The 22,019-nt window shown below is 46.7% G+C and overlaps 1 protein-coding gene across 1 annotated transcript in view; it reads left to right on the top strand.

Moving 5' to 3' along the window:
* LOC138354825 (uncharacterized) overlaps positions 1–22,019 on the top strand; it is a 269,019-nt gene that overhangs the window by 243,241 nt on the left and 3,759 nt on the right. Inside the window, exons 7-9 of the mRNA XM_069309325.1 lie at positions 12,463–12,585; positions 13,798–14,025; positions 14,300–14,482. Coding sequence (XP_069165426.1) covers positions 12,463–12,585; positions 13,798–14,025; positions 14,300–14,482 — 534 coding nt within the window. The remainder of the gene's footprint in view (positions 1–12,462; positions 12,586–13,797; positions 14,026–14,299; positions 14,483–22,019) is intronic.

Here is a 22,019-nt window from a genome sequence, read left to right on the forward strand (position 1 = left end):
ACGTTCCTGTTTCTCATAACGTTCCTGTTTCTCATAACGTTCCTGTCTCTCATAACGTTCCTGTCTGTTTCTCGTCCAATTCCATTAGTCTGTTCATTATCCTGTTACTTACTCATCTGTTTCTCTCTCTCTCTTTATCTCAATTTGTTCCTTACCCCGCTTCCTTACTCCTTCCCCTTTCGTCCTCATTTTCTTCTTGATTCACTGCTTAGTCAACTTCCTGTTCTTCTCTTTTCTTCTCCTCTCTCTTCTCCCCTTCTCTCCCTCTCTCTTCTTCCCTTCTCTCCCTCTCCCTTCTCCCCTTCTCTCTCTCTGTCTCTTCTCCCCTTCTCTTCCTTTCTCTTCTCCCCTTCTCTCCCTCTCTCTTCTCCCCTTCTCTCCCTCTCTCTTCTCCCCTGCTCTCATTCATCCTCCTCCTGGTCGCCATGACCGAGGCTGGAGTTCAGTAGCGTCCAACAAAGACTCAGCGAGGCACAACGTCAACATATAATCCTGTGACTGCTGGCGGAGGAGCATATTACACGTGCTCTGAGCTTCTGTTTGTATACTGAGTTTTCTGTGTACTCACCTAGTTCACCTAAAAGAGTTTAGGTGAACTAGGAGAGTTGGTGAATTAGGTGAACCTTTCGAGAGTTGAGATTCAGCTGTTTGGTCCCGCCTCTCAACTGTCAATCAATTAATCACCAATCAGTTGGTGTATATGTTCCTGATCCTATGTGGAGCTGTATTCTATCATCATTTGTAAGAGTGCATGGGAGTCTGCCTCCACCATCATCACGGCCTAATGTGATGTGGTGGAAGCAGTCTAAATTAACTACTACTATTGACTACTCTTGACTGTGAACAATATTGTTTCTACTCTCTGAGGCTCATTTGTGCACTCAGTGAGCGCACGTGCGTGTATTAGTGATAGTTCTTGTGTGTGTACCTACCTACTTGTGCTTGCGGGGGTTGAGCTCTGGCTCTTTGGTCGCGCCTCTCAACTGTCAGTCAACTAATGTACAGGTTTCTGAGCCTATTGGGCTCTATCATATCTACACTTGAAGCTGTATATGGAGTCAGCCTCCACCACATAACTTCCTAATGCATTCCACTTGTCTACTACCCTGACACTGAAAAAATTCTTTCTAACGTTCCAATGGCTCATTTGGGCACTCAATTTCCACCTGTGTCCCCTAGTGCGTGTGCCCCTTGTGGTAAATAGCCTGTCTTTATCTACCCTATCAATTCCTCTGCGAATCTTGTATGTGGTGATAATGTCCCCTCTAACTCTTTTGTCTCCCAGTGACGTGTGGTTTAATTTCCGCAGTCTGTCCTCGTAGCTCAAACTCCTAAGTTCGGGTTCTAGTCTGGTGGCAAACCTTTGAACCTTTTCCAGTTTAATCTTATGCTTGACTAGATATGGACTCCATGCTGGAGCCGCAAACTCCAGGATTGGTCTAACATATGTGGTATAAAATGTTCTGAAAGATTCCTTACACAAGTTTCTAAAGGTCGTTCTTATATATTAAGGCATATGCCAACCTGGCATATGTCGCTGATGTTATCCTCTTGATATGAGCTTCAGGGGACAGATCTGGCGTGATATCAACCCCAGGTCTTTTTCTCTCTCAGACTCTTGAAGGATTTTACTTCCCAAATAATATCTTGTATATAGTCTCCTGCTCCCTACATCTATCTTCATTACATTGCATTTGCTTGGGTTAAACTCTAACAACCATTTGTTCGACCATTCCTTCAGTTTGTCTAGGTCTTCTTGAAGCCTGAAGCAGTCCTCCTCTGTCTTAATCCTTCTCATAATTTTGGCATCGTCAGCAAACATTGAGAGGAATGAGTCTATACCCTCCGGGAGATCGTTTACGTATTTCAGAAACAGGATAGGACCGAGTACAGAGCCCTGTGGGAATCCACTGGTGACTTCACGCCAATCTGAGATCTCACCCCTGACTAACTCTTTGCTTTCTATTGCTTAGGTATTCCCTTATCCACTGGAGCACTTTACCAGTTACTCCTGCCTGTCTCTTCAGCTTAAGCATCAGCCTTTTATGGGGTACTGTGTCAAAGGCTTTCCGACAGTCCAAAAAAATACAGTCCTCCCAGCCTTTTCTTTCTTGCTTAATCTTTGTCACCTGGTCGTAGAATTCTATCAAGCCTGTAAGGCAAGATTTACACTCCCTGAACCCATGTTGATGGGTTGTCACGAAGTCCCTTCTCTCCAGATGTGTTACTAGGTTTTTCCTCACGATCTTCTCCATCACCTTGCATGGTACACAAGTTAAGGACACTGGCCTGTAGTTCAGTGTCTCTTCTGTGTGTGTGTGTGTGTGTGTGTGTGTGTGTGTGTGTGTGTGTGTGTGTGTGTGTGTGTGTGTGTGTGTGTGTGTGTGTGTGTGTGTGTTTGTTGAGGTTAATGAGTAGGAGGGGGGGGGTTGCTGTTTGTTTGTGCGGAGAGAGAAAACATAGTTGTATGTTGTCTTGCTGGGATCGGAAGGGTTGTTTTTGAGTAGGAGCGGAGTTTTCTTTGTAAGCTAACAAGTCGGGATTGTGTGTGGAGGAGCATGTCTTGTGAGGAAGAAGAGGTGTTGCTTATTGTGGCAGAATTTTTGTTTGAATTGAGGGGGGGGGAGGGGTTGGTTGTGTGTTAAGTGCGAGGTGGTTGTTGTATGTGTGGCTGGAGAACGTTCTTGTGTGGGTATGTAGATTGTTCGTTTGTTTGTTTGTTTGTTTAGGAAGGTTATTCGTTCATCTGTGGTAGAGACAGATGTTTTCATTCGTTGGATTGTTGATACTTGTGTTTGGTGGGAGGAGGGTTGATGGAGAGTATTAATGGCTGGGGAGGTGTTTATGGAGAGTATTAATGGGTGGGAGGTGAACATTGGAGATGTTTGGAGATCTATTGGAGAACACATCCAATGGAGGTCTTCACGACTCCATTGGGTTTTTGGAGACGGAACCTTGTAGGTGATCACCTATCTTTACTGTCATGATTAAGAGTGGTGGCAGCCCAGGCTGCCTCCAGGTGAGAGTTGATCCTGGGCGTTCCCTACATATCTGAGAACATGTAAATCTATATATAACTGAGGATATGATAATAGATATATGTAGGGGGTAAAAAAACACTACACTAATATATATGAGTAATTTTAAGAGTCAAGAGGATATATTGTGAGGAGGAGGAATCAGAGGCGACGTGTCTCCTCCTGGATTATAAGTTGGGATTGAGCCTGCGACTACAGACTAAGTAGAGGAAGGCGGTCTGAACCAATCACTGTCCTGCAAGACGGTGACGTCACTCCGACGAGACGCCCTCTGGTGGCGAGACTCGTCAGTTCACAGAGCCTCTGGTGGTCACGTCGTGGTCTCCTGGGAGAAGGAAGAGTATAGCGCCCTGTGTTAGTGCTCAAGTGATGGCTACTTGATGTCAAGGGTGAGCAAGCTGTAAGGGAACTTCGTACACTTCATACGGGCCTGACAGCTAAGTGGACAACACTTCGGATTCATAGTCCCGAAGTTCCGAGTTCGAGTCTCGGTGGAGGCAGAAACAAATGGGCAGTTTCTTTGACCCTGATGCCCCTGTTACCTAGCAGTAAATAGGTACCTGGGAGTTAGACAGTTGCTACGGGCTGCTTCCTGGGGAGGGGGGGTGTAACAAAAACAGGACTGGTCGAAGACCGGGCCGCGGGGGCGTTATGCCACGAAATCATCTCAAGATTGTCCATCCTGTATCTGAGCCTACTTTTCATGGACTAGTTTTGGAACTATGAAGATGGTGAGGGGACTCGAAGTGTAATAAGTTAAGACTGAGACTACCAGCAAGATTGTGGACCAGAACCTGCTCCTGTTTGATAGCCAGATTGGCCGAGATTGGGAAGATGTGGTGAGGGCGTGTCACATGGCGGCGCCTGGGAGCCTGACCTCGGAGGCGGTCACTAGTCAAGAGGACGCGTTCTTTGACTGTCGCACCTGGAGAGAGAGAGAAGTGAGGCGGGGACTGGTGCTACAAGAAGTGGTGTTACGGCCCTATTGGGTCGCAACTGGGTTCTTCTCTGATATTATTAGAGTTTGGGTATCCGGCCCCAAGTTAGTAGTGGCTTTCAAGGGGTGTGTTCCGTAACGCAAGTAAATGAAAGGGGAAGGGATACAAATGCTCAGAGATATATATATATAATCACCATCACCATAAATAAATATATAAACTGTCACACGGGGGGTATAAATACACAATGTACAGAATCGTCTTCCTCTGAAGACACGGGATGCTCCACGGTGCTCACGATGAGTAGCCCTGGTTCTCTTCGTCGTGGCCCATGATGAATCCTCTGATTCTTTCGGCGAATCTACCCCGGCCACAGGCCAGCCAAATCACAGTCCCACTGGGTGCACCGTCGTGGAGGCCTTCAACCACAAATCCAGCCTGTAGCTGGCAGGTTCCGATCAGCTCCGCTGTGTAGGCCACTCCACGATCGATACTAGGGTTGCGAGCCCTAGGCAGGAGCCTCGTGTTATCTTGAGTTATCTTGAGTTGATTTCGGGGCTTTTAGTGTCCCCGCGGCCCGGTCCTTGACCAGGCCTCCACCCCTAGGAAGCAGCCCATGACAGCTGACTAACACCCAGGTACCTATTTACTGATAGGTAACAGGAGCATTCAGGGTGAAAGAAACTTTGCCCATTTGTTTCTGCCTCGTGCGGGAATCGAACCCACGCCACAGAATTACGAGTCCTGCGCGCTATCCACCAGGCTACGAGGCCTCCATGTGTGATGCGTGTGATTCCTCAGATCACTCTCCTCTTTCTGCACTACAGTGGCCAGTCTCTCCCACCAGCCAGCCCCCAGATAAGACGATTCCTGTTACTGCCACGTCACAGGCAGGCTAACGCACTCAACAGTGTTCGTCCGGGGGTGACTCACAGCTTCTGCAGCAAACACGTGGCGAGACTATGGCTGCCTTGGGTAGACTGCCTCATCGTCCAATACAGCAGTCCCAGGTCGACTCTGTAATCAGACACGCCATTAGTACTAGGGACACTCTAGGGCACCTCACTTACATGCTTAGACACAAACTTCCACCTATCCACTCCATAGATGGCGTTGCTGTCTAAGCGCTACCTCACCAGAGGTCAGCAGCGGCTATGTCACGAGCTGATTAAGACGGGAATCCAGCCCTTGTGGCTGGTATATCCCGTCCTCACTAGATGGCATCGTCCACTTGGAGGGGGTTTCGGGAGCTGACCAACAGATGGCGTTGTCGTCACCGCTCCGTGCTCGGACGCTGGACTCGGGTCCATAACAAGTGGTCACTGTGGCAGGGAGTCCACATCGAAGGAAAAGCATGGAGGGTAACGAAGCAACCCGTTCTCTCACTTTCTTTAAGTCAATATTGACTTATTAAATAAGTGCATATGTAACACACTAATTTATTGTGAATATTTTAGTTTGCCTTGAAAAGCTTCATAGAAAACACCGACCTTACCTAACCTTCTTAGTATGTTAAGATAAGCATTTTATTGCTTTGTAATTACAATTATTACTTAACCAATTATAGGTATAGGTTAAGTAATAATTGTAATTACGAAGCAATAAGATGCTTATCTTAACATACTAAGAAGGTTAGGTAAGGTTGTTGTTTTCTATGAAGCTTTTCAAGGTAAACTAAAATATTTACAATAAATTAGTATGTCATATGCACGTATTTAATAAGTCAATATTGGCTAGAAGAAAGTGCGAGAACGGGTTGAACGAAGGAAACCAGGAGCTTGGAAGAAGAGGCTCGGCCATCGTCTAGTGTGTGAGACACTAGACGCCACCCACCCCTCCACCCACCCGCAGCACCCCACCCCTCCACCCACCCGCAGCACCCCACCCCTCCGCCCACCCGCAGCACCCCACTCCTCCACCCACCCGCAGCACCCCACCCCTCCACCCACCCGCAGCACCTCCACCCACTCGCAGCACCCCACCCCTCCACCCACTCGCAGCACCCCACCCCTCCACCCGCCCGCAGCACCCCCACCCCTCCACCCACCCGCAGCACCCCACTCCTCCACCCACCCGCAGCACCCCACGCCTCCACCCACCCGCAGCACCCCCACCCCTCCACCCACCCGTAGCACCCCCACCCCTCCACCCACTCGCAGCACCCCACCCCTCCACCCACCCGCAGCACCCCACCCCTCCACCCACCAGCAGCACCTCACCCCTCCACCCACCACCAGCACCCCACCCCTCCACCCACCCGCAGCACCCCCACCCCTCCACCCACCCGCAGCACCCCCACCCCTCCTCCCACCCGCAGCACCCCCACCCCTCCACCCACCCGCAGCACCCCACCCCTCCACCCACCCGCTGCACCCCACCCCTCCGCCCTGGCTCCTCGCCTCTTTCATCTTTCGCTACAATTGTTAGGTTTCTCTGACCGCTCCTCTTTCCTCCTTACACTTTCCCCTCATTTCCTCTCTGCCCTCTTAGTCTGTCTTTCTCATAACGTTCCTGTTTCTCATAACGTTCCTGTTTCTCATAACGTTCCTGTCTCTCATAACGTTCCTGTCTGTTTCTCGTCCAATTCCATTAGTCTGTTCATTATCCTGTTACTTACTCATCTGTTTCTCTCTCTCTCTTTATCTCAATTTGTTCCTTACCCCGCTTCCTTACTCCTTCCCCTTTCGTCCTCATTTTCTTCTTGATTCACTGCTTAGTCAACTTCCTGTTCTTCTCTTTTCTTCTCCTCTCTCTTCTCCCCTTCTCTCCCTCTCTCTTCTTCCCTTCTCTCCCTCTCCCTTCTCCCCTTCTCTCTCTCTGTCTCTTCTCCCCTTCTCTTCCTTTCTCTTCTCCCCTTCTCTCCCTCTCTCTTCTCCCCTTCTCTCCCTCTCTCTTCTCCCCTGCTCTCATTCATCCTCCTCCTGGTCGCCATGACCGAGGCTGGAGTTCAGTAGCGTCCAACAAAGACTCAGCGAGGCACAACGTCAACATATAATCCTGTGACTGCTGGCGGAGGAGCATATTACACGTGCTCTGAGCTTCTGTTTGTATACTGAGTTTTCTGTGTACTCACCTAGTTCACCTAAAAGAGTTTAGGTGAACTAGGAGAGTTGGTGAATTAGGTGAACCTTTCGAGAGTTGAGATTCAGCTGTTTGGTCCCGCCTCTCAACTGTCAATCAATTAATCACCAATCAGTTGGTGTATATGTTCCTGATCCTATGTGGAGCTGTATTCTATCATCATTTGTAAGAGTGCATGGGAGTCTGCCTCCACCATCATCACGGCCTAATGTGATGTGGTGGAAGCAGTCTAAATTAACTACTACTATTGACTACTCTTGACTGTGAACAATATTGTTTCTACTCTCTGAGGCTCATTTGTGCACTCAGTGAGCGCACGTGCGTGTATTAGTGATAGTTCTTGTGTGTGTACCTACCTACTTGTGCTTGCGGGGGTTGAGCTCTGGCTCTTTGGTCGCGCCTCTCAACTGTCAGTCAACTAATGTACAGGTTTCTGAGCCTATTGGGCTCTATCATATCTACACTTGAAGCTGTATATGGAGTCAGCCTCCACCACATAACTTCCTAATGCATTCCACTTGTCTACTACCCTGACACTGAAAAAATTCTTTCTAACGTTCCAATGGCTCATTTGGGCACTCAATTTCCACCTGTGTCCCCTAGTGCGTGTGCCCCTTGTGGTAAATAGCCTGTCTTTATCTACCCTATCAATTCCTCTGCGAATCTTGTATGTGGTGATAATGTCCCCTCTAACTCTTTTGTCTCCCAGTGACGTGTGGTTTAATTTCCGCAGTCTGTCCTCGTAGCTCAAACTCCTAAGTTCGGGTTCTAGTCTGGTGGCAAACCTTTGAACCTTTTCCAGTTTAATCTTATGCTTGACTAGATATGGACTCCATGCTGGAGCCGCAAACTCCAGGATTGGTCTAACATATGTGGTATAAAATGTTCTGAAAGATTCCTTACACAAGTTTCTAAAGGTCGTTCTTATATATTAAGGCATATGCCAACCTGGCATATGTCGCTGATGTTATCCTCTTGATATGAGCTTCAGGGGACAGATCTGGCGTGATATCAACCCCCAGGTCTTTTTCTCTCTCAGACTCTTGAAGGATTTTACTTCCCAAATAATATCTTGTATATAGTCTCCTGCTCCCTACATCTATCTTCATTACATTGCATTTGCTTGGGTTAAACTCTAACAACCATTTGTTCGACCATTCCTTCAGTTTGTCTAGGTCTTCTTGAAGCCTGAAGCAGTCCTCCTCTGTCTTAATCCTTCTCATAATTTTGGCATCGTCAGCAAACATTGAGAGGAATGAGTCTATACCCTCCGGGAGATCGTTTACGTATTTCAGAAACAGGATAGGACCGAGTACAGAGCCCTGTGGGAATCCACTGGTGACTTCACGCCAATCTGAGATCTCACCCCTGACTAACTCTTTGCTTTCTATTGCTTAGGTATTCCCTTATCCACTGGAGCACTTTACCAGTTACTCCTGCCTGTCTCTTCAGCTTAAGCATCAGCCTTTTATGGGGTACTGTGTCAAAGGCTTTCCGACAGTCCAAAAAAAATACAGTCCTCCCAGCCTTTTCTTTCTTGCTTAATCTTTGTCACCTGGTCGTAGAATTCTATCAAGCCTGTAAGGCAAGATTTACACTCCCTGAACCCATGTTGATGGGTTGTCACGAAGTCCCTTCTCTCCAGATGTGTTACTAGGTTTTTCCTCACGATCTTCTCCATCACCTTGCATGGTACACAAGTTAAGGACACTGGCCTGTAGTTCAGTGTCTCTTCTGTGTGTGTGTGTGTGTGTGTGTGTGTGTGTGTGTGTGTGTGTGTGTGTGTGTGTGTGTGTGTGTGTGTGTGTGTGTGTGTGTGTGTGTGTTTGTTGAGGTTAATGAGTAGGAGGGGGGGGGGTTGCTGTTTGTTTGTGCGGAGAGAGAAAACATAGTTGTATGTTGTCTTGCTGGGATCGGAAGGGTTGTTTTTGAGTAGGAGCGGAGTTTTCTTTGTAAGCTAACAAGTCGGGATTGTGTGTGGAGGAGCATGTCTTGTGAGGAAGAAGAGGTGTTGCTTATTGTGGCAGAATTTTTGTTTGAATTGAGGGGGGGGAGGGGTTGGTTGTGTGTTAAGTGCGAGGTGGTTGTTGTATGTGTGGCTGGAGAACGTTCTTGTGTGGGTATGTAGATTGTTCGTTTGTTTGTTTGTTTGTTTAGGAAGGTTATTCGTTCATCTGTGGTAGAGACAGATGTTTTCATTCGTTGGATTGTTGATACTTGTGTTTGGTGGGAGGAGGGTTGATGGAGAGTATTAATGGCTGGGGAGGTGTTTATGGAGAGTATTAATGGGTGGGAGGTGAACATTGGAGATGTTTGGAGATCTATTGGAGAACACATCCAATGGAGGTCTTCACGACTCCATTGGGTTTTTGGAGACGGAACCTTGTAGGTGATCACCTATCTTTACTGTCATGATTAAGAGTGGTGGCAGCCCAGGCTGCCTCCAGGTGAGAGTTGATCCTGGGCGTTCCCTACATATCTGAGAACATGTAAATCTATATATAACTGAGGATATGATAATAGATATATGTAGGGGGTAAAAAAACACTACACTAATATATATGAGTAATTTTAAGAGTCAAGAGGATATATTGTGAGGAGGAGGAATCAGAGGCGACGTGTCTCCTCCTGGATTATAAGTTGGGATTGAGCCTGCGACTACAGACTAAGTAGAGGAAGGCGGTCTGAACCAATCACTGTCCTGCAAGACGGTGACGTCACTCCGACGAGACGCCCTCTGGTGGCGAGACTCGTCAGTTCACAGAGCCTCTGGTGGTCACGTCGTGGTCTCCTGGGAGAAGGAAGAGTATAGCGCCCTGTGTTAGTGCTCAAGTGATGGCTACTTGATGTCAAGGGTGAGCAAGCTGTAAGGGAACTTCGTACACTTCATACGGGCCTGACAGCTAAGTGGACAACACTTCGGATTCATAGTCCCGAAGTTCCGAGTTCGAGTCTCGGTGGAGGCAGAAACAAATGGGCAGTTTCTTTGACCCTGATGCCCCTGTTACCTAGCAGTAAATAGGTACCTGGGAGTTAGACAGTTGCTACGGGCTGCTTCCTGGGGAGGGGGGGTGTAACAAAAACAGGACTGGTCGAAGACCGGGCCGCGGGGGCGTTATGCCACGAAATCATCTCAAGATTGTCCGTCCTGTATCTGAGCCTAGTTTTTTCATGGACTAGTTTTGGAACTATGAAGATGGTGAGGGGACTCGAAGTGTAATAAGTTAAGACTGAGACTACCAGCAAGATTGTGGACCAGAACCTGCTCCTGTTTGATAGCCAGATTGGCCGAGATTGGGAAGATGTGGTGAGGGCGTGTCACATGGCGGCGCCTGGGAGCCTGACCTCGGAGGCGGTCACTAGTCAAGAGGACGCGTTCTTTGACTGTCGCACCTGGAGAGAGAGAGAAGTGAGGCGGGGACTGGTGCTACAAGAAGTGGTGTTACGGCCCTATTGGGTCGCAACTGGGTTCTTCTCTGATATTATTAGAGTTTGGGTATCCGGCCCCAAGTTAGTAGTGGCTTTCAAGGGGTGTGTTCCGTAACGCAAGTAAATGAAAGGGGAAGGGATACAAATGCTCAGAGATATATATATATAATCACCATCACCATAAATAAATATATAAACTGTCACACGGGGGGTATAAATACACAATGTACAGAATCGTCTTCCTCTGAAGACACGGGATGCTCCACGGTGCTCACGATGAGTAGCCCTGGTTCTCTTCGTCGTGGCCCATGATGAATCCTCTGATTCTTTCGGCGAATCTACCCCGGCCACAGGCCAGCCAAATCACAGTCCCACTGGGTGCACCGTCGTGGAGGCCTTCAACCACAAATCCAGCCTGTAGCTGGCAGGTTCCGATCAGCTCCGCTGTGTAGGCCACTCCACGATCGATACTAGGGTTGCGAGCCCTAGGCAGGAGCCTCGTGTTATCTTGAGTTATCTTGAGTTGATTTCGGGGCTTTTAGTGTCCCCGCGGCCCGGTCCTTGACCAGGCCTCCACCCCTAGGAAGCAGCCCATGACAGCTGACTAACACCCAGGTACCTATTTACTGATAGGTAACAGGAGCATTCAGGGTGAAAGAAACTGTGCCCATTTGTTTCTGCCTCGTGCGGGAATCGAACCCACGCCACAGAATTACGAGTCCTGCGCGCTATCCACCAGGCTACGAGGCCTCCATGTGTGATGCGTGTGATTCCTCAGATCACTCTCCTCTTTCTGCACTACAGTGGCCAGTCTCTCCCACCAGCCAGCCCCCAGATAAGACGATTCCTGTTACTGCCACGTCACAGGCAGGCTAACGCACTCAACAGTGTTCGTCCGGGGGTTATCTTGAGGTTATCTTGAGATAATTTCGGGGCTTTAGTGTCCCCGCGGCCCGGTCCTCGACCAGGCCTCCACCCCCAGGAAGCAGCCCGTGACAGCTGACTAACACCCAGGTACCTATTTTTACTGCTAGGTAACAGGGGCATAGGGTGAAAGAAACTCTGCCCATTGTTTCTCGCCGGCGCCTGGGATCGAACCCAGGACCACAGGATCACAAGTCCAGCGTGCTGTCCGCTCGGCCGACCGGCTCACCGCCGACCGGGTGACTCACAGCTTCTGCAGCAAACACGTGGCGAGACTATGGCTGCCTTGGGTAGACTGCCTCATCGTCCAATACAGCAGTCCCAGGTCGACTCTGTAATCAGACACGCCATTAGTACTAGGGACACTCTAGGGCACCTCACTTACATGCTTAGACACAAACTTCCACCTATCCACTCCATAGATGGCGTTGCTGTCTAAGCGCTACCTCACCAGAGGTCAGCAGCGGCTATGTCACGAGCTGATTAAGACGGGAATCCAGCCCTCGTGGCTGGTATATCCCGTCCTCACTAGATGGCATCGTCCACTTGGAGGGGGTTTCGGGAGCTGACCAACAGATGGCGTTGTCGTCACCGCTCCGTGCTCGGACGCTGGACTCGGGTCCATAACAAGTGGTCACTGTGGCAGGGAGTCCACATCGAAGGAAAAGAATGGAGGGTAACGAAGCAACCCGTTCTCTCACTTTCTTTAAGTCAATATTGACTTATTAAATAAGTGCATATGTAACACACTAATTTATTGTGAATATTTTAGTTTGCCTTGAAAAGCTTCATAGAAAACACCGACCTTACCTAACCTTCTTAGTATGTTAAGATAAGCATTTTATTGCTTTGTAATTACAATTATTACTTAACCAATTATAGGTATAGGTTAAGTAATAATTGTAATTACGAAGCAATAAGATGCTTATCTTAACATACTAAGAAGGTTAGGTAAGGTTGTTGTTTTCTATGAAGCTTTTCAAGGTAAACTAAAATATTTACAATAAATTAGTATGTCATATGCACGTATTTAATAAGTCAATATTGGCTAGAAGAAAGTGCGAGAACGGGTTGAACGAAGGGAACCAGGAGCTTGGAAGAAGAGGCTCGGCCATCGTCTAGTGTGTGAGACACCATCGACCAGTAGACTGGAACAAGAGCCACGCACTGTGATGGTAAGTCTGCAGGCGCCAGAAATAAGGTTCTGTAGGGGTTTTTGGAGGAACTTCAGTGAGCAGCGACTAATGAGATACTCAGAGGCCGAGGCTGAGTGAGCGGCTGCGAGGTGTATTACTGACACGGAGGGTTGCGATTGAAGCCCCAGGGGTGGCTGTGAGGTCCGGCCCTTAAGAGGTACTTTGATGTTATTACAAGAGTGGGGGACCAAGAGGTAGAGCCCCGGGCGAACTGTGAGGGTAGCTGCATCCCTGTGTGAGGGACTGTAAAGTGTCCAGAACACTTGTGTCCCCAAGTGAGTTGGGGACCCAGAGCTGAGTACCAGGACATGTGATTATGAAGGCACGTCCCTGGGAGCTAAACTGAGTTTATACATTATATGGTCACAGATAAATTGACTAGGGCAACTATGTCAAACATGCAGCCCTTTGCAAGCACACCCGCGGCTCACACAAGGGATACTTTAATTTGGTCACTTAACGGTCAAGATTGCAGTTTATAATTATAATTTGCAGAAGAGTACAACTTGGAAAGACATTATGAAACGAATCTTTGATCTTACGATATATATGAAGCCCTAATTCCTATCTCAAGAATTGAAGCCTTAACTTCAGACAGCAATAGACCTGTTTTACGAAAATTGAGAAAGGGAATATTGCTTCCGTTACTGCAAGCTATGAACTCAGCCGAATGATCGCCATGAGTGAAAATTCTTTCCGTGAAGGAGATTTTGCAAAGCAATGCCTTGTAAAAACGGCTCAAATTGTGTGTCCATAGAAAGCACATTTATTCAAAGATATTTAATTAACCAGGAACACTGTTGCTGAACGGATTGATAAAATGTCATGTGATTTAAAACAACAGTTGAAGGCCGCATCATCAAGAGTTAAACATTTCTCTTGCGGTCAGCTTGCGGTCTTCATCAGGGACCGTGACAGTAAATTTAATATATATGAAGAACCACTTGAACTCTTCCACCATGCATGACACTACAACAAGCCAGTACATCTTTGAGAAAGTCGAGCAGATTCTGCATGACTATGGTTTGGATTTGAGTAAACTTGCATGCTTATCTACCGACGGTGCTGCGAATACGGTTGACAGACATAATGGTGTTGCTGCCAAGTAACAAACAAAAATAGAAAACTCGCATCCAGATTCATCATTTGAACATTTTAACTGCATTATTCACCATTAAATTTGTTTAAAAGATTTTAAAATTGGACCATGTGCTTAATTTGGTCACAAAGACAGTGAACTATATCAGAGGGCGAGCTCTTAACCACCACCAACTCAGCCAGTTGTTGGAAGTTATGGATAATGACTTTATCGATGCTCCATTCTACACAAAAGTCCGCTGGTTGTCATGTCACAGAGTGCTGAAAAGATTCTATTTGTTGAGACGAGAAATAATTCTGTATGTGGAGATGAAAGGTCAAGTAAGTAATTATCGAACCTCGCTAGAGCCGTTTCCCATCGCCGATTACAGTGGTTGGAGAAAGGCTATAGGGACATGCTACCCTCAAGAGCACGTAGTTTGTTACCAGTAACAGAAGACTAACGACCCTGACAACTGCAGGGCAAGGATTGAGGAATTAATAACCGGGTAGAGATCGGAATAAGGAACACTTTTACAGGAAAGGGGACAAGTGCGGATAGCCTCCTTGGCAGCACCGTCCGTATGCTCGTTTATGGGCACACCAATTTGGCTAGGACCTAGCAAAACTCTACCGTCCTAAATCTGCTGGATATAAGCAACAACCAAAGATGCATTTCAACTACAACAGGATGGACTGGATTAAAGGATTCCAGAGCCATGAGGGCACTGTGATAATCAACGACAACAACAACAACAACAAAGGAAGATTGACAGCAATAAAACAATTGACAAAGAGAGTGAGAATATGGTTTCTCAAGATTCTCCCACAGCTGACTGGATTGGTTCATTGCAGTGCAAAGTGCACAGACCTTCGTGTACAAGGACCATCTCTCTTAACCCTGGATAGTGACCTGGCATGTTGGGTATCTCCAGAATGCCCACTTAACCAGGAACACTTTCATAATACGGAGGCCGCAGTATGTCCAGGCAGGAAGTAGATACAGGGAAGTTAAGCATACTTGCCACCAGGGGTCAGTGGGTACATTGGCCGGTGCAGAGCGTAAGAGAGGAGAGGTAACGCCTGCGAGGCGACAGGATGACCCTGGGGTCAACCTCAACTGGCGCAATGGAGAATAACAGCTATGACGTGGTCATTACATCACCTCTCCTACTGATCATCGAACGGTCATTATGATTGGTTCCTGCTCATTTGCTGCAATGCTATTCGTCAAATTGTAATCCCTTATGTGTGCCTCACAAGATGCTTTGAGCCTCAGGAAAAAGCATTCACGTGAGGGAGCCCTTACACAGAGGACATGTCCTGTTCTGTCTATTCGGCCAATAGACTGAACACCGTCCATTCCTCACCGCCAAGTTAACTCAGCGTCTTTTCGATATACCCACACTCGCCCAGAATCACGATTGTGAATATATTGTTCAGAAGCCTATAGTGACAAAATCACCAGAGTGAAACAGACTGGTATCAGGAAACCCCTGGCGACAAAGATCGTTGTGAGTGACCTAGAGTGAACTAAGACAGTGCCGCCACCTAAGTAATCTGTGTGTGTGACTTTACCACAGTGTACCTGTACCACAGTGTACTGTGTAGTGCATGGTATATCTTGAGATGATTTCGGGGCTGTTTAGTGTCCTAGACCAGGCCTCCACCCCCAGGAAGCAGCCTGTGACAGCTGACTAACTCCCAGGTACCTATTTTACTGCTAGGTAACAGGGGCATAGGATGAAAGGAACTCTGCCCATTGTTTCTCGCCGGCGCCTGGGATAGAACTCAGGACCACAGGATCATAAGTCCCGCATGCTCTCCGCTTGGCCAACCGGCTCCCCTTGGTACCATATAACCTGCAGCCGCCAGCCGCCACTCTGTCCCGGGTGTGTAGCCCGTCGCCGCCCTCACTGTACCACGTGACGTCACCACCCTTACTCACCACCAGTGCCAGTGTGTGAGCGTGTGTCTGTCTGTTAAGCATACAGCACGCCCTACTATGAGTACCCTTCATGTCTACGAGCGAAACCAGCTATCAGGCCACCTACGAGTGCTTGTATAAATGTGCCTGAGTGAGTGAGTGAATAAGAGAGGTACCCCCATCTGTAAGTACAAGATCTTGTCATTGTTTTATTGTGTCTGTGTTGATCTGAGGGATCAACCACAGTTCTCACCTTCTTATACCTGTCACAGGTTATAGGTGAATCGACGGTGAATGTGTGTTATCTGTGTGGTATCACGGCATTTCACTCATCTGTGAATGTGAGCTTCGCATACACCACACATTTAGTTATTGCGTGTGATTGTTATTATTGTGCATGTTATTGCCTGTCCCATTGACAGTGCCATTGTGTTTATTGCATATCATCATTAACGAGTATCCGGTTGGAACTCTTGTGATCCCTTTGCATACCGGCAGTTAGGTTGATAATGCAACCATAGCCTTTCTGACGCCAATCTAAAGTAAATCAAGCACCCTTTGTATTAGTGGTTAAGTTAGTAAATAAACTACTGTTAAGCTTTATGCAGTGTTTCCGTTGAACCACTTCTGAATACTGCCAGTATTACTCAAGCCTTCAGCTCTAGGTGTCTTCAACACCGAGTTGCCTATATTCACTAAACTATAAATGTGATGAGGACCCTAGGAGTCCCTTAAAGTGTTAAATCTTTGAGGAGATTCCAACGATCAACGTAGAGCAGGACCAGGTGCGACTAGTCTGAGAAGAGACCTTCAAGGACTCTAACTCGACCTTGCTCCCAGGCCTTGTATGGTTGCTCTCGTATTTTCTATTCTGCTAATTCCGACAGTTTCGCGAAGCGTCTGCCACATGTACATTGGTGACGTACGCATTGCAGTCGTGAAAGCAAAAAAGAAAACCCCCACAAAGAGCAAACAAAATAGCATAAAGTTCTGCCGTGAAGATGCTAGTCTTTGGAGACAGGCGACACATATAGGTGTGGTCAGGAAAAACTAAGAGTAGCCTGCACCATCTACAGACTTGGACTCATCTGTAAAGATGGAAATGTAGTGGGAGTGCGAAGAAAAGTGTGCAAGGAAAAAGTGCTTCAGAACTGTAGGACGGGTAAAGCTTTAGTCACGTGGGTCAGGGTTTTACAAAACTTAGAGAGGGGGACCCTCCATGTGGGCAAGGATGAACGACATGAAGAGAAATATTGGTAACACGAACCAAAATATGGTTCGAGACATGGGGCGATCAAGACAAATGTGTGTCAAAGATTAACCCCAAAAGCTTTGCAGAATCTTTGTACAAAAGGGGATTACTACAAAGTGGCAAAGGGAAGGGAAGAACGATCTGCTTCCGAAAAAGATATAGCACAAGTTATAGTTGTAGAGAACTTGAAACCATGATTGGTGGCCTAGGATGACACGGTACTCATCGCAAGTTGAAGCCTTGTTACTACAAGTTAAGTTACAATCGTTGGAGGGAAGGTGAGCCATCACCGTGACAGCAGAAGGTAAGATCTTCAACATAAAGAGCAAAGAAAATGCCAGAGGGGAGGGAGGAAAGAAGACTATTGAGGGCTATCAGGAAAAAGAGTAGTACTCAGAACATTTCCTTGAGGTACAGCTTCGTGTTACCGAAAAGAGACAAAGAGAGTGGCACCAAGCCACACTCTGAAGGAACGACTACAGAGGAAGCTTTGTAGCAAGAAAGGGAGATTATTGGGGAGGAAAGGGAGATTCTTTTGGCGAAGGCCAAAAGAACGGAGTTGGGACGAAATATGGTATCTCAGAGTGGTGTCATATATCTGTTCCAGGTCAAAAAAAGAACAGCAACAACTGGGGGTCTTTGCAGCAAAGGCAGTACAAATATAGACCTCCATCTTGGAGGGAAGGTGGGGGGGGGGGGAGAAAGGAATAACCGCCAAAGCGACCAGGACGAGCGCCAAACATCGGCTCCTGGAGACAGACACAAAGTGGGGAGAACTGTGTTATCAGAAGTTGGAGTTCGTGAAAGTTGGCATAAAATCCATGCATATTTCATAGTAAAATAGACATTGTCAAGAATAGAGAGAACAGGAACAGAGAACAATGTAAAAAGAACACAGTATATAAATACTAAGAAAGATCAGGATCAGGATTAGTGACATCGAGGTTACGGGGCATAGGTAAATCTAGTAAGGACAATGGAGTCAAGACAGCAGTAGGATAGACCAGAGGCGGACTGACCGAGTCCGGAGTGGTAGGAGGCATCCGAGAGGGTTGGTCAAGGGAATCAGAGGGAAAGGGGACAGATACAGGGGAGTGCACCTCAACCAGGGCAGTATCCGAGAGAGAATCGAGGACCAAGAGAACCTAGGTAACTGGAACAAGGGACTCAGCCACTGAAATGGGAGGAGATACATGGATAGAGTCCAGGTCGGAAGGTGAGGAAGAGAGTGATGCCTTCTTACCTGCCGGGGAGGAAGAAGAGGAGCATGGCTTATGTTTCTGACGTAAAGAAACAGGTGTACCAGCAGCAATGTACTGGGCGACAGCCTCGCCAGTATCAACTGATGAAAGAGAATGAGAGCTGGCAACATGGAAATGGCTGGGAGGAGGATAGACAATGGCCTGGTGGACAGACGGTGGGGAGGGCCAAAATACAGAGGGGGAGGGCAGAGAAGAAAAACTGGGAAGAGAAGGAAAAGAGGGATTAGAAGACAGAGAAGACTGCGAAGGAAGGAAGGAATCACCAGATGGTGAACCAGACAGCTCAGCTTCAGAACGCAAAGGAGCAGGTGAGGTGGTGGTGGAGGTGTCCGGGAAACGATTGCAAAACAAAGAAAGTGGGAGAGAGTGAGGAGAAGTGGAACGCAACACACAAGTATAAGGCATGCCAGAAAAAGAGGGAAGACTGCGTACTTGGCGTCTCGCCTCAGGAAAAGATAGATGATCGTGATGTTTCAAATTGAGGATGGCTTCCTTAAATTTGAAGTGCACACAAGCTTGGGAGAAGGTAGGGTGGGCATCACCGCAATTAATGTAGTGAGCTTGGGAAGAAGAGCACTCTGTCTTAGAATGACCTAAGTCTCCACACTAGGGGCATAGAGATACCTTACTTGTGCATGTGAAGGAACCATGCCCAAATCTCCAGCACCTATTGAAGAGGCGAGGAGAGGAAATGTACTCCTGAATGGAGCATCTGGCACGAATTACCAGAATTACCAAAAGGCATCTAGCATCAAGCAAGAATTACAGAAGACGGAAGAGACCTACTATCAAAAGTGATCTTCACTATGTGAAGAGGCTGACGACGATGACCACGAGGGGGTCGAGTGACCCCCCCTCGTGCGGGGAGGGGGGAGGGTCGTAACATATCAATCTGGAGGATAGAATGGCCTTGGGCCTCAAGGATAAGTTTAATATTCTTGTGGCAGTCTTTCAGTTCCCTATCACCAGTCACAACATGATGTGGGAGAATAACTGTGCCAATGCTGGCATTTAACCAGGCATTTTTGGAGATCTGAACAGGGGTCTCACCAATGCTGGACATCGGGGCTAAGTGGGCACCCCCTTCCAGAGAAGGAAGCGGCTGTGTACCCATTGAAACGACATGTGTACCCATTCGGGTGGGGATGAAAGTAACAAAAGTATCCATCGAATCAACTAGATGTTTATGAATTAGTAAATCATCAGGACGTGTAGAGTCCTCATGACTGAGATCATAATACTTAGTCCATGTACCAGGACCAAACATAACTTGGAATGTAGTAGAACTGAAAGGAAGTGTGTGTATGCGATTGCAGACGTGACGGCTCCGAGTACCCCCCAATAAGAAGGGGGCTAAAAAGATGCAGTTGTTACAATGAGAGATGGAGCCACTCCAGGTGATGAGGTGGTCACCACTGGGGGCTTGGGGCTCAACTCTGCCACACAGGTGGGAGTGGAGCAGAGAGGGTCAGTCGGGAGAGCCAGAGAAACAGCTTGGTCTGGACCCAATGTAGCAGAGGCTACAGAGCCTGGCCTTCTATCACAGTCCGACTCGGAGCCTGGTCGCCCACCCGACAAGCCTGAGAAGTTAAAAGAGAGTCAGACATCGGCATATAAACGAACAGGTAAAAATTTAATCGATGAATAAACCCCCATACCCATCTTAGTGCCATAATTATAGGATAGGACACCCGACAAGATGGGGCCCTACATGGGTACATCGTAGGTATAAACCCTTACAATCGCCACCTTAAAACCGTCAGTCCGTCGAGATCAACGAAGGCAAAGATTGACAATAAAAGTGTCGCCTCACTTGCAATGTCGGGTACCACAGTTTTACGGGTGAGAGAGTGTGGCTCCCCAAGCATCTGGCGTCAAAACAGAAGACATCTGAATGAATAATCAAGAATGGCAAAAAGTCGGTATGAAATGACAATCAGAGAGAAGAGGGGGAGGGGGGGGGATGAAAAATAGAGAAGAAGAAAAGGCATCCAGCACAATTTGTGAAGACGACAGCAGGATCATAAGGCTTCAAAAGGACAGAGGACTGTCCCAAGGAGCATCACACCCCGGCAGGACCCACCAACCCCAACTCACGGCGACAACGGGCAGGAAAGGGAGGGGAATGGAAGGTCAAAACCCGAAGGTTTTGCCCGAAACGCATTGCGTAATAGTGGCTTTAGGCATTGTATGTACTAGCTCTATCTATATATCAATCCATTAATGTAACATCACTTGTATGTATATACCTTACCTGAATAAACATCTGAATCTGAATCTGAATCTGAAAACATAGAGGAAATAAAATATAAAAATTGGCTCCAGGATCTGGCTATTGCTGTGAACATTACTGCACAATTAACTTATCTTAATTTGAAATTGCAAGGTAAAAACAAACTCATTACTCAGTTGTATGATGACATTAAATGCTTCATTACAAGACTAAGCTTATGGAAGTCACATTTGTCTGCTGAAAAATACTGCCAATACTAAGTCTGTAGTTTGCTTTGTTAAGTATGACAGTCACCTGGAATTGTTGTCAAAGGAATTTCATGAAAGATTTCGTGATTTCTCATCTTTTGAACACCACTTTGCATTATTCTCGGCACCATTCACCTTTGATGTTGGCAAGGCAGAAGGAAGCCTACAGATAGCACTATTAGAAATGTAGTCGGATTCTACACTCAGAGCAAAGTATCTTGAAGTGAGGATACCTGGTTTCTTTTCATACTTACCTGAAAATTTAAAAACTTCAGAAAGTTTGCCACAAGGATTATGACAATGTTCGGTTCTACCTATGTGTGTGATCAGTTATTTTCCCTCATGAAATCAACAAAAACCTCTCAGAGAACAAGGCTGACTGATCCACACTTGTCATTTCTGATCAAACTGAGACCTGCACAGATATTTCAGCCAGACAGCACAAATTATCATTAAAAAGAAGTATCAAGCCTCACGACAAAATACTAAAACATATTAAATAGTTGTAAACATATGTTCATTTTGTATATATATATTTATTATTTGTTCAAGTTGTAATTTTTGTACAATGTATTTGTTGCTGTTGCATAGAAGTCTATGCTGCCGTTTTAAATATTTATTTTTCTTTTGTTAAACTATGGTGTGTGGCCCTCATGACATCACAAATGTGACCCATATGGCCCTCTGGGGACCCTAAGTTTGACATGCCTAGACTGCTGGGTTAAACGACCAGCGCGGCGGGCGACGCCACACTTGTGGAGCAACTGACTACTGGCCCAGAAGTTGCCTGGCGTTACCAACCAGACGAAATGTAGACATCATTGTTCTAGATAAGAAGATAAAATTTAGTGAAACGAGAGTTATCCTTTGTTTGGGTGGGGAAATAAGAACATATCTGAACAGGTCTCGAGGAGATAAATCCGTTTACATTCCACATGAATATATTTGAATGATTAATGACTGAAATCTTACGTAGCTTGTAGCCTAAACTTACTATGATGACAAAAGGGAGAAATCTATTTCTTTGCATAATAAATTATTACGATGGATCTGATTACTTCTAGGCAGGTTATATGGAATAAATGACGCAGTGAGTGGCTATGTAAGGCTGGAAAAAGATATATATACATTTATATATGTGACATTTATATAATCTTATGAGATGTCAAGTTGTATTGACTCTTTAAAATGAACCACGTTAGGCTGTGACGAGTAGACACTTATGACATTATTATTACTGAGATAATATATTCACGTAGAGTTGACCTGCAGTAGGATACTAGCAACCAGAAGAATATTTATATTACTGTGATTGTTAGTATGAGACAAGTATTGATGTGATCAATTTGTGTTGAGGAAATAACAGCTACTTAATTTGTATATTAAAGGGGACTAAGCAAGCCAGAATAGATTA

Source organism: Procambarus clarkii, chromosome 64 (assembly GCF_040958095.1).
Source record: "Procambarus clarkii isolate CNS0578487 chromosome 64, FALCON_Pclarkii_2.0, whole genome shotgun sequence".
Classification (NCBI taxonomy): domain Eukaryota; kingdom Metazoa; phylum Arthropoda; class Malacostraca; order Decapoda; family Cambaridae; genus Procambarus; species Procambarus clarkii.